This window comes from Coccomyxa subellipsoidea, assembly GCF_000258705.1.
Source record: "Coccomyxa subellipsoidea C-169, whole genome shotgun sequence".
In the NCBI taxonomy this organism is placed as follows: domain Eukaryota; kingdom Viridiplantae; phylum Chlorophyta; class Trebouxiophyceae; family Coccomyxaceae; genus Coccomyxa; species Coccomyxa subellipsoidea.
Genome location: NW_005178024.1, coordinates 982,715 through 994,556, shown reverse-complemented (window position 1 = coordinate 994,556; position 11,842 = coordinate 982,715). Strand labels below are relative to the sequence as shown.

Below are 11,842 nucleotides of genomic sequence, written 5' to 3'. Positions count from 1 at the left end.
AGAAGAAGAAGAAGAAAGGAACGCAGAACAGGAGACCCCGGGGGGGACCCCTGCCACGTGCGTACGGGCGCAGCAGTGAAGCTACGCTTCTTTGTACAAGATGTGATGGGATTCGCGTCCGTATGATGCATGTGTGCCGCCGACTGCCTCCTACGGTTGTGAGGTGTGGGGCCTGCGCAGCCTTCCTGGTGGCGACAGCCGGCGGGGCCGGGCTGCCTTGGCCTCCTCTCACCTGAAAATTCTGAGAGACATTGCTGGCGTCCCCACCTCTGTGCATGGTGCCATCTTGCTTAAGGAGTTGAATCAGCAGACCCTTGATTGTGTGTGGTGGCGGCGCATTATCAAGTTCTGGAACAATTTGGCTGCCTTGCCTGCAAATAATTTTCACAGGCAAGTGGCCCTTGATGATTGTTGGGATGCCATAACCCGTAATGTTAAGAATTGGGCTTGGGCCTTCATGCGGGGCTTGCGCCGAATTGGGTATGAGTTTGTTATTCGGTTTGACACCCTTGTTCCTGTGGAAGTTGATGCTGTGATGCAGCTGCTAGATGCGCAAGCACTGCAGGTTTGGGATGACATTGACATTTGCCCTAGGACCTGCCCGTCCAGCAATGCCACCTTGTGTACATATCACAGATGGTTTGCTAGGCCAGCTTGTGTGCGCCACCCTTGCCAGCTCTTACAGCAGCCTTTGAGTGCCCGTTGCTTGCGTATACTGTTGAAGTTCAGGATGGGTTGTCATAGTCTGCCCAATGTCTCGGGCCGCTGGGCAAGGATTCCCCGGCCCCAGCGTTTGTGCATGCGTTGTGCCCAGCAGGTTATTGGGGATGAGCGCCACCTTGTGTTTGAGTGCCCTGCCTTGCAATCTGTTCGGGACAGATATCCTGGGCTGTTTGGTGCAGCCATTGTGACGATGCAGCAATTCATGTGGCAGTTGGACATTGTTGGTGTTGCACATTTTGTGATGGATTGTTTTGATTATTTGGATGCTGCCAGTTCATCCAATCAGCCCTAGGCGGCTGGAGTGATGTAATCTTCCTTCCTTCCTTCCTTCCTTCCGTGGGAAAAGCAGGATGCATATGCAGCATGTGGCCACGTGCTAGCATGAAGCTACCTATCAGCTGCAGGGAAAGCAATGGTTACACTTCAGGGGGGCTGTACTAGAAGACAAGCGGACGGCAAGGCCCAGCGCGCGCTTTGGCCCATGTGCGCAATTAGGATCGATGATCTGTTGCTTCTGGTGCACTTTGCAAGGTACTTTCTAGGGCATTGTCACAATGATTACTACCATCAATGATGGGCATTTTCCGCTCCTTCTGACACTATTAGCACACGCCCACAAGAAATACTGGTGTACAAAGGCTGCCAGCAGGCTGCCTGCAGTGCATGCATTGCCAATGCAACTGCACAAGATGGCAATTAAGCACAGTCTCAACTGATACACAAAGTAGCACAACGAAACCAACAGGCTTCCAGGCAATGTTACATATATGAAGCCATCAAATTAAGAACTCCACTGCTTTACGACAGGTTCTTCCACCGCGGCCGCCGAGGTGCAGCCAAGCCAAAGCCGGCTCCACCAAATGGACCGCTGCCGCGCGTTCCCGAGAAGCCGAGGAAGGGGTGCGGCAGGCGGTCAAAATCGCCGCCTACCGCACCGGCGGGAAAGTATGAGTGCGGCACCACCAAGTGCGGGCCTGTCCCTGGATAAGGCAGCCTGGGCTCGTGTGCCATGCGCCTGCAGCAATACAACTTGATCAGCACTTCTTAATATCACCAGTGCAGTACCCACTGCAACTGTTTGGCCTGCACCTTGTTCTGTGGCCCTGATCACTTGGCATCATATTGTCAACAGCAGATGGAAGGGTATGAATGTGCACCTGCGCTGGCGGCGGCGCCGTTCGCGTTCGGTCCAGCGCGCGCCGAAGGCATGCATGAACGCGCCGGTGCCGGGGAGCAGGCCGTCCGCAGGTGATGGCGCACCGAACTCGGCCACGAGCAGCGGCTCCCACAGGACTTCGCTGCTGGCCACGTGCCGCAAGTCCCTGCTCGCACACGCCAGCGCCGCCAGATCGCGCGCCTGCATCCCCAGACCAGCCATACCAAGATCAAGATTGCTTTCGTCTGCAAGGCACCTTGCAGTAATTTTGGACTTCGAGAGTGTTCACCACACTGGTGTGCTCACAACTCCTGGTCCCATAACAGAATTTGAGCATCAGAGCTATGTTGCAATTGGTGGCACGGAGGGCTGAGTATTGGGAGCATCTCAAGCTTGAGCAGACCTGGAGGTGGCGCAGGCAGAGCAGCTTGAGCTCGGTGGGCAGGAGCTGCAGGGAGGGTGGAGGCTGCCTGCCCTCCTCAGCGCACAGCGCAATGAGGATGGGGTGGATGAAGCCGTCCTTGAGCCGCATGTACAGACCGCTGAGGTCTCTGGCGCTCAATCTTGGCTCGCTGCCTGACTTGCCTGGCTGAGAGTGTATATAGTCTACGGCTGCTATGCTGATGTGGGACATCCTGCCGCTGGCTGTAGAGCCCCAGACGACCAGGCTACCCCCGAAGGTCACATACTTGACAGTGCATGGGGCGCGCATGGCTGATGGCTCATCTCCAGGGAGCGTCCGGAGCACATACTGTAACTCGCTTCCAATTGTGGGTGGGGGTGCCGCATCATTGCTCTCTTCCTGCGCAGGCATGAGCAGCGTGATGTTGAGTCTCTTGTTGCCACTCCAAATACATGTTATGCAAAACGCATGCAAGGAGAAAAGCTGGACAGCTCGTGGTGTTGCAGACCTGTAGCAGCTCAAGGCCAGACTCCAGCAGTGCAGCGTGTACGAGCCAGCGAAGGGCCTCCAAGGGGCAGGAACTAACAAAGGTCATGCTCGAGCTCTGCTCATTAGCAGCAGCTGTCGTCTTGTCTCCAGGTGAGGCAACTGAGCTGCTCGCTCCTTCAGGGAGGCCTGCCCGTGAAGGCGAGGCATCAGGTTGGGCGGTGACCATGACCCACAGGAGGTCGCCGCTGCGCAATCCCAAGGACTTGACAGAAGCTTGAGATTCTCCACAAAGCTCGTCCTGAAACACAATAGTCCTTCCCAGTCAGTACAACACTTCCCTTTCTTGGGCATACTTGCGGCACTACGTTAATCGCTGGTCTGTCACTACATGCAGAAGTCACATAAGCTCTCCTGGCACCTTTTTGTTCAGAGAGAGCGTGAAGTCTCCAAGATTATTTGCCTTGAGCAGTTCCTGCACAATTTGTGATTGCAGCTGCTCCAGCGTGCAGTCATCATCGAGGCGTATGGGGATCGAGGATGACTGCACCGAAGTACCGCAAAGCTTCAAACGCAAGCGCATGTTGTCCTAGTCAGGATGATGTGCCTCAAAAGGCCAATATTTCGATCAATGATGGGTTAGGTACGATTTGTCAGATATATTGGTCCGCAATCAGACAAATATCTACGATCTTTCCATATTTCTTCATCAAAATTTGCTTCCTTGCCCTGTGTTGGGCAATTTGCTCAGGAACGCCTCCGAAACCTGGATCTCCACCTCAAGCGGGGGGACCTATCCTGTGAGCCGCAGGAGTTTCCCTGTACTTGAACATTGAAGCTCTCAAGGTATGCAAGGCAAATTGACGTAGAGACATTTCTAGAGAAGGGATCTACCAGTCGGTGCTGAAGTTGCGGAAGATCAGGCTGCCATCATGCAGGCCTCAGCTTTCTTTGGCGCTCGCATGACCTCAGGTCTTGTTGCCAGCAGACCCAGCTCGGGAACACCTTGCCGCCAGACAACAACATGCATGGCAAAGAAAAAGGGTGCGCCTTCTGTTTAAATGCAGATTGTCTTCTGGAATCGTGTGAACTTACTATTAATGACGTGGGTGACCTCATTTTTTTGCAGGAGTTCGGTGCATTGTGACGCTGGAGTGCACTGAGGCAAGGAAAGAAGGTGGCACACCGTCAAGATACACAACACAGAAGGTAGTGGCCGCTGAGATTGGATCCAGTCTGGTGCATCCATTACAGTATGGACCTGTATGGGTACAGGTGTGCTTAAAGATCTGTCAAGTCTGCAGGTTTTGCGATTGATTTGGTTCTGTGAGTGCAGAACCGAAAGAACACATCGGAGAGGTTAGAGCTGAAGAAGTACAACAAGTTTCTGCGGAGAGTTACGGTGAACACCCCTTTCCTTGTTCAGCCTCATACATGCTGTTGCTCTTCACGAGGATCACAGGCAGTGGCTGTCAGGCACATTTGTGATCCTGAACTTGATCCGGGTTGGACAGGTGCACAAGGAGATCAAGTGAGGCAGGACGGACTATGATGCAGCGAGTTCACCCTTCAGCCTGCTCAGGCAGGCACAACTATGTGCAACAACAAGCAGATCAAGCAAAACAACAGAACGGAAATATAGTGTTTCCAAAGTTGTCTGCACTTTCATAATTTGCCTGTCCCACTTTGGGAGAGCGGTTGCAATATAGAGGTCTGTGATACAAACAGTACGATATCAATTGTTGACAACCTGCTCAGACATTGCTCAACGATGAAACAGTAGCATCAGCAGTACTTGGTGCAACTTGCCCTCAATGCAGGTCAAGCGTTGTAATACTGGTAGATTGCAGTAGTCACTGCAGAGACAATCGTTGCAACGCTCCTCACTCTCTGAAGTATATTGTTATTTGGGGAGGCTGCAGTGCGGTATGCAGAAGGCACACGACGAGTGGCAGCACTGGGTGAAAGTGGTGTGCCACAAGCTGCTTCAGTTGGCGGCTAGACTGCTGTGGAGGGGTTGCCAGCAAGGGTTGCACCTGGACCCACACAGTTCTGTCAAGCATTGCAGAACCTTTCTGGGCGTATCTAAATTGTCCTCCAGGCATGCATCCATTTGCACGGGCTCCCCTGTTTTCAACAACGAGACCAAACAAAACACTCTGAGGCATGTGTATAGAGCAGAGGCGCACCTTGAAGCGCGAAGCGGCAGGGTGCGCTCTGGACACGAACTTCAACGGCTGCTCTGTGTAGCCGCGCATCTTCAGCGTGGCAGAGATGAGCTTGTCATCATACGAAAACAAATTCGCGTCCAGGAAGGGCGATGTGCACAAAGCCTGCGCCGTTGCAGGCACATTTGCCAGGATCCTGCGCACTACCTGCTCCCCCACAGCTCCATTATATGACTCATGCATATGCAAGTTCTCTCACATTATGTCCATTACAAACCACCACACTCAACACTGTTGGCATGGCAGACACTGAAAGCTGCACTTACCTCAAATCGTTATTAAATGATAACACGACCTGCTGATGATAAATCCTTCTTCCTCATACATTCAGCAGCATGCGGTGCTGATCCAGCTAGGAAGAGCTTAGCCCTCCTCATGCAGAACAGCATATCAAAAAAATAGGAGCGGGGTGCGCTCACCTGGCTCTGCGACCAGGGCTGGGGGGATTGGGGGTCTGGCAGGTGCAGGCTGGCAGGGCAGGGTGTCAGGAATCGCGCCCAGGGCTGGCTCATGCAGGCGGCGTGGAAGTAGGGCGTGTGCTTCAGGTACAAGCCCAGCAGCGCCTCATTCTTGTTGTCATAGAATCCCACCACCTGGCCCGAGTCCCGGTCATACACCACCAGAAAATACGCCTGCACCACAGTCGGTCAGTCAAACTACATCCTTGCAGCCAACTCGGGTCCAACGCGATGCCTGACTCCATTAATCACCGTCAGCGCCCAGCATGATATCCGTCTCTGCAGCGCTTGTGTGATCACGTGCCGCTCAGCTCGCAGTCAGCAGGCATCTTGCAAAGGCGGATTGCTTCAAAAGTTACTATCAAACACATTGGCAACACAATTTGCGTAATAGTAAGTCATGCATAAAAGACGGCTGGACGTACGCTGTTGGATCGGACTTGGGTGGCGTTGCGCAGGCCCATGCTGAGCAGCAGCCGGCTCCTGTCAAGAAATTGCACCTGCGCAGCAGCACCCATTTCAATTTTTCTGCACCACAACTTCAAAAGCCTCCTTCTCCCTGAATCTCCCTCTCGAGTAAAGAAAATCCTCACAGGAGTGACTTTCATGGTGAGGCACCTAACTCATTGAGCAGCACCCACCTAAGTATCGAAGGCGGGGTTTCCAGACACAAGCAAGATTTTTCCATGCATGCTTCATACTGGGCCCTAAGAACTTCCCAGGACGTGCTTGTTTTTTGACAATGGTCCCACACATCCACCCCATCCCATGCAGGTGCCAGAGGGCACTGTGATGGGACGCTGATGGGCAAGTGGCGAGGTGCCAGAGTACTCGATTTCTTTTACCAACGACGTTGGTGGCAACATTTCTCCGGTGATTGGTGGATTCGGCGGCTCAGGCGGTCAAGATAGACTCATGCAGCCCGCCGAAATGAGACTTTTTGGAAGGCACCGAACCTTCCAGATCACGAGAGTGGCGTAGGCTTCGAAGGAGTAGAAGAAGCGGCGCAGCGCATCGGACGGCGCGCGGCCGTCACGGTAGCGCTCCAGGAACAGGAAGGCCAGGATGCGCTGCGTGATGCCCTCTACCAGCGCGCTTCCCTCAGGCGCCGCCGCTGCCGAATGTACTTCCTGCTCCGGTGCTGCAGCGCTGCCTGCACGCGCATGGACACCTCATATCTTAAGACCGGCTTGGGTTACAAGGGCTCGCAATGCTCTTGTTCACGAGTTCTGACGGCTTTTGAGGTAAGGGGATTCTAGGCCAATGCAGTGCATACAACTACAGGTGCAGCATGGACAATGAAATTCTGATGCAAAGGCAGGGGTTGCTGGAGATCAAAAGTCGGGCGTGTATTTGAATTGCAGGGAGGTCAGCACACAGACCTGCTCGCTGGAGTAGCATGGGGACCGGTGGCCGAGTGGCGGCCTCTGGCTGTGTAGGCGCCTGAACCGCTCCAGGTGCGCCTTGCGCCGCATCGGTCCTGCACATAATTGAGAGGCTGTGACTCCAGTGATGCACGCAGATGTCACAGCCCAAGCAATTGGCAACCCGGAAATCATGGGTGTGATGGTCCAGAGCATACCTTGGAGCTGCCTCATTTACTGCAGCAACCCCTCTCGCAGCGTTTGCCAAACCTGCGCCACCTGCACCTTCTCTTGCAGGAGGCGGAGCGTCGACAATTCCCTACAGCAGAAGACTGCATCCTCAACATCCCAAGAGTTTTGGTTTGGATCGCTGAATAGCTGCCACACTACAGGGCAAGGGCAGGGAAAGCACGTGCCTGAGAGCTGCGCCAGAGCTGCTCGGCATGAGCCTGCTCTGAAAGGTTGAGTTCGTCGTCGTCCCAGCAGTGCCTCCCAAACTGCTGCACCTTCACCATCCGCCCTCCCGGCAGCACTTGCAGCAGGTGCACCGCCTGCCCATGTATCTGAGACACCACTCCAGCCATCAGGTGAATGCCCGCAACGTTGCCCGCATGCCCGCCCATGGTATAATCAATGACCTACGGGCCTAATTGCTGCCATGGCCTAATTGCATGCCATTGCTATCTGCTGCCATCATCACTCACCGTGAGGATGGCCAGGAGATCATCGTGGAGGTACACCCCACTGTTGTTGCTCAAGTGGATGCAGTCATTGCTGATCGAGTACCTGTCGCACACGGTGCCGTCTTCCAGACGCACCTGCACCAACATGTTCATTCGTAAAGGCAGAGCCCAATTTACTGAGTGCGAGAAATGAGCGAGATGGTGGGGAAACTCACCAGGTGGAACGTGGTAGAGGCATACACGGGCACGTTCTGCACGACGCTGTCCCGGGGATAGGCTGCATCTGTGCTGCTCAGCGGCACAGTGGAGGATGCAAGGATCAAATACTGCTCCCCATGGGCCACCTGCACCGGCTCACCTGTCGTCTTCAGAAAGTCTGCAGATGGTGATAGAGGCATATTATCAAAATTTCCCCCCATGTCAGGATGTAGTAGAGCTGGTGGGCTCACCAGGCAAAAGTCTTTGATCAAGCTCTCCGCCCCGTGGGCAACCAGTCGGCGGTAGTGCACCTGGAAGAAACTGCACCACAAGTTCTTCCAGTCAGTAGCGAGCCCAATAGTCAAATAGTGCTCTGCATTAATTGGCTATGCGATCTGTAGTAGGCAGACCTGTCAAAGCGCAATTCTCTGGATGGTGCTTGACTCTCTGAGTCCCCCGGTAGGGACACTCCATAGCCCAGACATCTGTAGACCACCAGATCATGCAGCAGGGCATCAAAGCAGACCTGCATCAGATTTTGTGAGAAGGGTTTACTTGCGCTTTTGTCAGGACCCAACAGGTGCTAGCAAATCCAGCGCCAGTAGAGCTCAGAGATGAGGACCTACCAGAAATTCGCCTTGTCCCACGAATTTGCAGAAATGATCCTTGAAAGTCTCGGTGTCAGTAGCCTGCAAGCCACAGACTTTTCAATGTGCAACACTATGAACATGAATAGCATGACACTCAGTTGTTTATTATTCATTGGGAACGTACCACAGCCTGTGGACCAAGTGATTCGTAGTATCTGCGCACCGAGCTCACCTGGTATATCACACAAGTTAGCAGGAGCTAGAAAGACACGCTGAATGCAGAGGAAAGATTTTGCGAAGCTTTTCCTATGGTCTACTATATCCAAATCGCTCACCGAGGTTCCTGTTGCGAAAGAATACAATTGACGATTCCTCAGACGATGTAGGAGGTTCAAGGGTTGTTTAGCAAGCATAAGGTTGACGATCGTTTCTGGTCATCTGCGTTGGAAGGACTTCTGGGTCAAATGGACGAATACTAACCGACATACTTCTCTCAATAGACTCGATATTATTTCTTTCAGAGGAGTATTTTGTTCAGATGCCGAAACACAGTCTTGGGACTCGATAGTGAGATTGCACTTGGCCACGTACTTCTTCCTTGAATTCGAATTTTGAATCGTCTTTTGAAGTTTGGACAACAACAGTGACAAAGATGTTCAGTCCTTCCCCAGATTTGCAGTCTTAAATCTCCTTTGGCCTTGAACTCACAGTTTCATTGTTTATAAACTTCCTTAGCTCTGATCACCCAACATATGCATGCAAGTACATCAGCATGCCGCATGCGCACCGGAGGGTACCCATGTGACTTTGGAACATCCTCCGCAGAGACTTCCGTTGTGAGGAGCATCCACTCTGATTATGATCTGCTCTCGAGGACGGGTTCACTTTCTCACATGTGATTCAGCTGCCATTCATTGCATTGAGGTAGCTACCGACACTTGCGGAGGTACCACCGATGGCAAACTTTGGAATTTGAATGCCACAGCAGTGCTACTGTGCAATTGCAAAGCTCCGAGCGTCTCCGACAAAAGTCATTAAATGGCTTAATCTTGGCTGCTCATCTCGGGATACATTTCACACCAGCGTTCTTGAGCAGGAATCATTGCACTTGAGATCACTGGATCAAGCATGCCAGTGAAATGCAGAGCTCTACATATCTGCTGCCGAGTTGCCTGACATCTACTGCTCCACAGCTACGGCAGAGAAAAAGGCTCGCATGAGGCTTCCGGGACCTCCTGCTGGCATGAATGGAGTCCAGGCATCATCCTTGAGGGAGTACATCTCCATGGCAGTATTGTAATTCTGCATATTTGAGGCGAGCCCTCCAAACGCCAGTGCCTGTGCCACGCCACAGACCATACGTCAAGAACAGGTCAAGGGCGGCCCATCCCCACTACGGCAGCCTGACAAGACAAGCATGCAGGGTCAACAGGAGGCTATCCTCCTCTCCGCCGGCCATTGACAGAAGCCGGGCTCACTTCAGAAGACTGGCCAACACAGGCAGGCCAGAGAAGAGATGATTGAGACAGCAATTGTTTGGGGTAGGATTATGGCAGCCTTGAACTGCAGCTTGTCTGCGCGACGCACCTTGCCTCCTGGCAGGAAAATAATGTAATGATAATAATGCTGATTTGTTTGTTGGGAAGAGGGGAGCAGAACACACTGCACCTGGTCAGCATTGACAGCGACTCCGCCACCAAAGGCGCGCCCGGCTGACATGGACGCTGCCGGCCGCCATTTGCCGGAGCGCAGGTCGAGCACTTCGCAGGACGCCACGCTCTCCGAGCCATTGAAGCCCCCGATCGCCAGCAGACTCGTCTCCCCCAGAGTGCACACTGCAAAGCTGCCGCGCCTCGATGACATGCGCGAAGGCAGTGTCATCCACCTGCACCGAGCAAGAAGTCTCAGGTCTGCAGGACTCATGAATGCTTTTGAGTAAGGTATGAGAGTGCTGCACGTTGCTCCGCGGCTGTTGCTTGCAAAGGATCATCTTGAACAAGTAAGGATGCTCTGAAGAGAGCGGACAGTAGAGCTGACCTGCCCTCCCTTGGGTCAAAGGTCTCTGCAGTGTCCAGGTACTCAGTGCCCTTCAGGCCACCCACGCACACTATGGAGCCCTTGACAACGGAGGATGCCAGTGCAAAGCGGGGCGTCTCCAATCCTTGTGGCAGCATCCTCCATCGGTCTGTGATGGGATTGTATCTGCACCAGACAAAATGCGGTCACACAAGAATACTGCCCCTCTTCAGGAAATTTACAAAGTCATGTAAAAAATGAGCATGGTGGTTTGGTGCATTCACATTGATGGAGCAGCAAGAGCACTGCAGCATACCCTTCGACCAATGAGTACTGCTCAGAAGGAATGCCGCCGCCAATTGCATAGAAAGTTCCTCCCAGGAAGCTCAGAGCCAGGCTTCCACGAATCTTTGACATGGGGGCAACTGTTGACCACCCGTCCTGGTCATCACCATTGCCAACATACCTGCAAGGACCACATCTAGAGTCAAAAGCAAATTGAAGCTGTTTAGCCAGTATCCTCATACACTGCCGACTGACAAGGGTGTAGATTGAGAGTCACACCTCCTCACATCCTTTGACCACTTGCTTCCATCACTGCCTCCAAAGAGGTACACATGATTGTAGATCGATCCTGCTGCTGCAAAAGAGATTGGCGATTCCAGAGGAAGTAGCTTCGTCCACTCCTTCCTGTACACAGACAAACAAAGCACCTGGGGAACTCCATACCTTGTAGAGATAAGGAGCAGCGTTACAGGTCAACGTCTCATAATAAAAATCGATCATATCTCATTTACGTCTTTCATGTCTCATTTGATTTTGAATAAGATGGGAACCCGCTCACTTCGAGATGCTGAACTGCTCAGCAGTAGCCAGCCACTGCTTGCTGTCATGGCCACCACAGACACAAATCTGCCTGCTAGAATCTTCCGCACATTCCTCTGGAGGTGATTCATCTGCCTGCTGATGCTGCCCGCTTGCTCCTCCACTTTCCTTGGTAGAGTCCTGTACACAACCAGGAAAGTCAGGGATGCCAATAAGTCAATGTTCCGCCTCAATCCTCCAAAAGACCAGCAAGGATACAATTCTTTGCATGATGGATGAAGATCTGGACGATGTGACGGGGAGGTGGAATCTGCTCCAAGATTCACCTGAGATATGCGCGTTGACCCCTCAGCAAACCGACTTCTTCCATTGGGCACGGTTGATGGCACGGTTTGTGCTCTTTCAACCGGAGCATCTGCGACTGTTGCTGCTGCGGCCACGGCAGAAGCTGCTGAGGGAAGGTTCAGGTGCTGCCTTATTGCATCGACCTCAATCTGCAATGCTTGTAGCTGGGCTTTCAGAGCAATCAAGTCCTGCATGCACACATGCTTGAAGGAAAGCCTTCTGAATTGCAAAGGTCAAGCAGAGTTCACCAAACAACTTTCTGCAGATGACGCTTATTTGATGGCAAGGAGCTCTATAGAGGAGCAACATGCCTCGCTTCCTGCAGCACTGTTTGAATCTGCAACTGGCTGTACTGCTTTGACTGGCT

At 52.9% G+C, this 11,842-nt stretch overlaps 2 protein-coding genes across 2 annotated transcripts; both read right to left on the bottom strand.

Annotated features, from left to right (window-relative positions):
• Positions 1-1,521: 1,521 nt before the first annotated feature.
• Positions 1,522-8,820, bottom strand: COCSUDRAFT_48944 (hypothetical protein; the record flags this gene model as incomplete). Its single annotated transcript, XM_005643917.1, has 16 exons — positions 8,625-8,820; positions 8,474-8,521; positions 8,326-8,388; positions 8,110-8,225; positions 7,951-8,020; positions 7,717-7,845; positions 7,523-7,636; positions 7,231-7,381; positions 6,411-6,607; positions 5,880-5,954; positions 5,416-5,628; positions 4,958-5,143; positions 3,190-3,312; positions 2,283-2,681; positions 1,881-2,080; positions 1,522-1,738 (listed from the first exon to the last, which is right to left on the bottom strand). The coding sequence occupies exons 1-16, from the start codon at positions 8,700-8,702 to the stop codon at positions 1,522-1,524; spliced, it is 2,379 nt and encodes a 792-aa protein (XP_005643974.1). The 5' UTR covers positions 8,703-8,820.
• Positions 8,821-9,468: 648 nt separating this feature from the next.
• On the bottom strand, positions 9,469-11,032 carry COCSUDRAFT_58714 (galactose oxidase; the record flags this gene model as incomplete). The annotated part of the gene is made up of 5 exons (XM_005643916.1): positions 9,469-9,627; positions 9,958-10,174; positions 10,327-10,491; positions 10,622-10,771; positions 11,019-11,032. 5 exons carry the CDS (start codon positions 11,030-11,032, stop codon positions 9,469-9,471), a joined length of 705 nt encoding a protein of 234 aa, XP_005643973.1.
• Between the last annotated feature and the right edge of the window lie 810 nt (positions 11,033-11,842).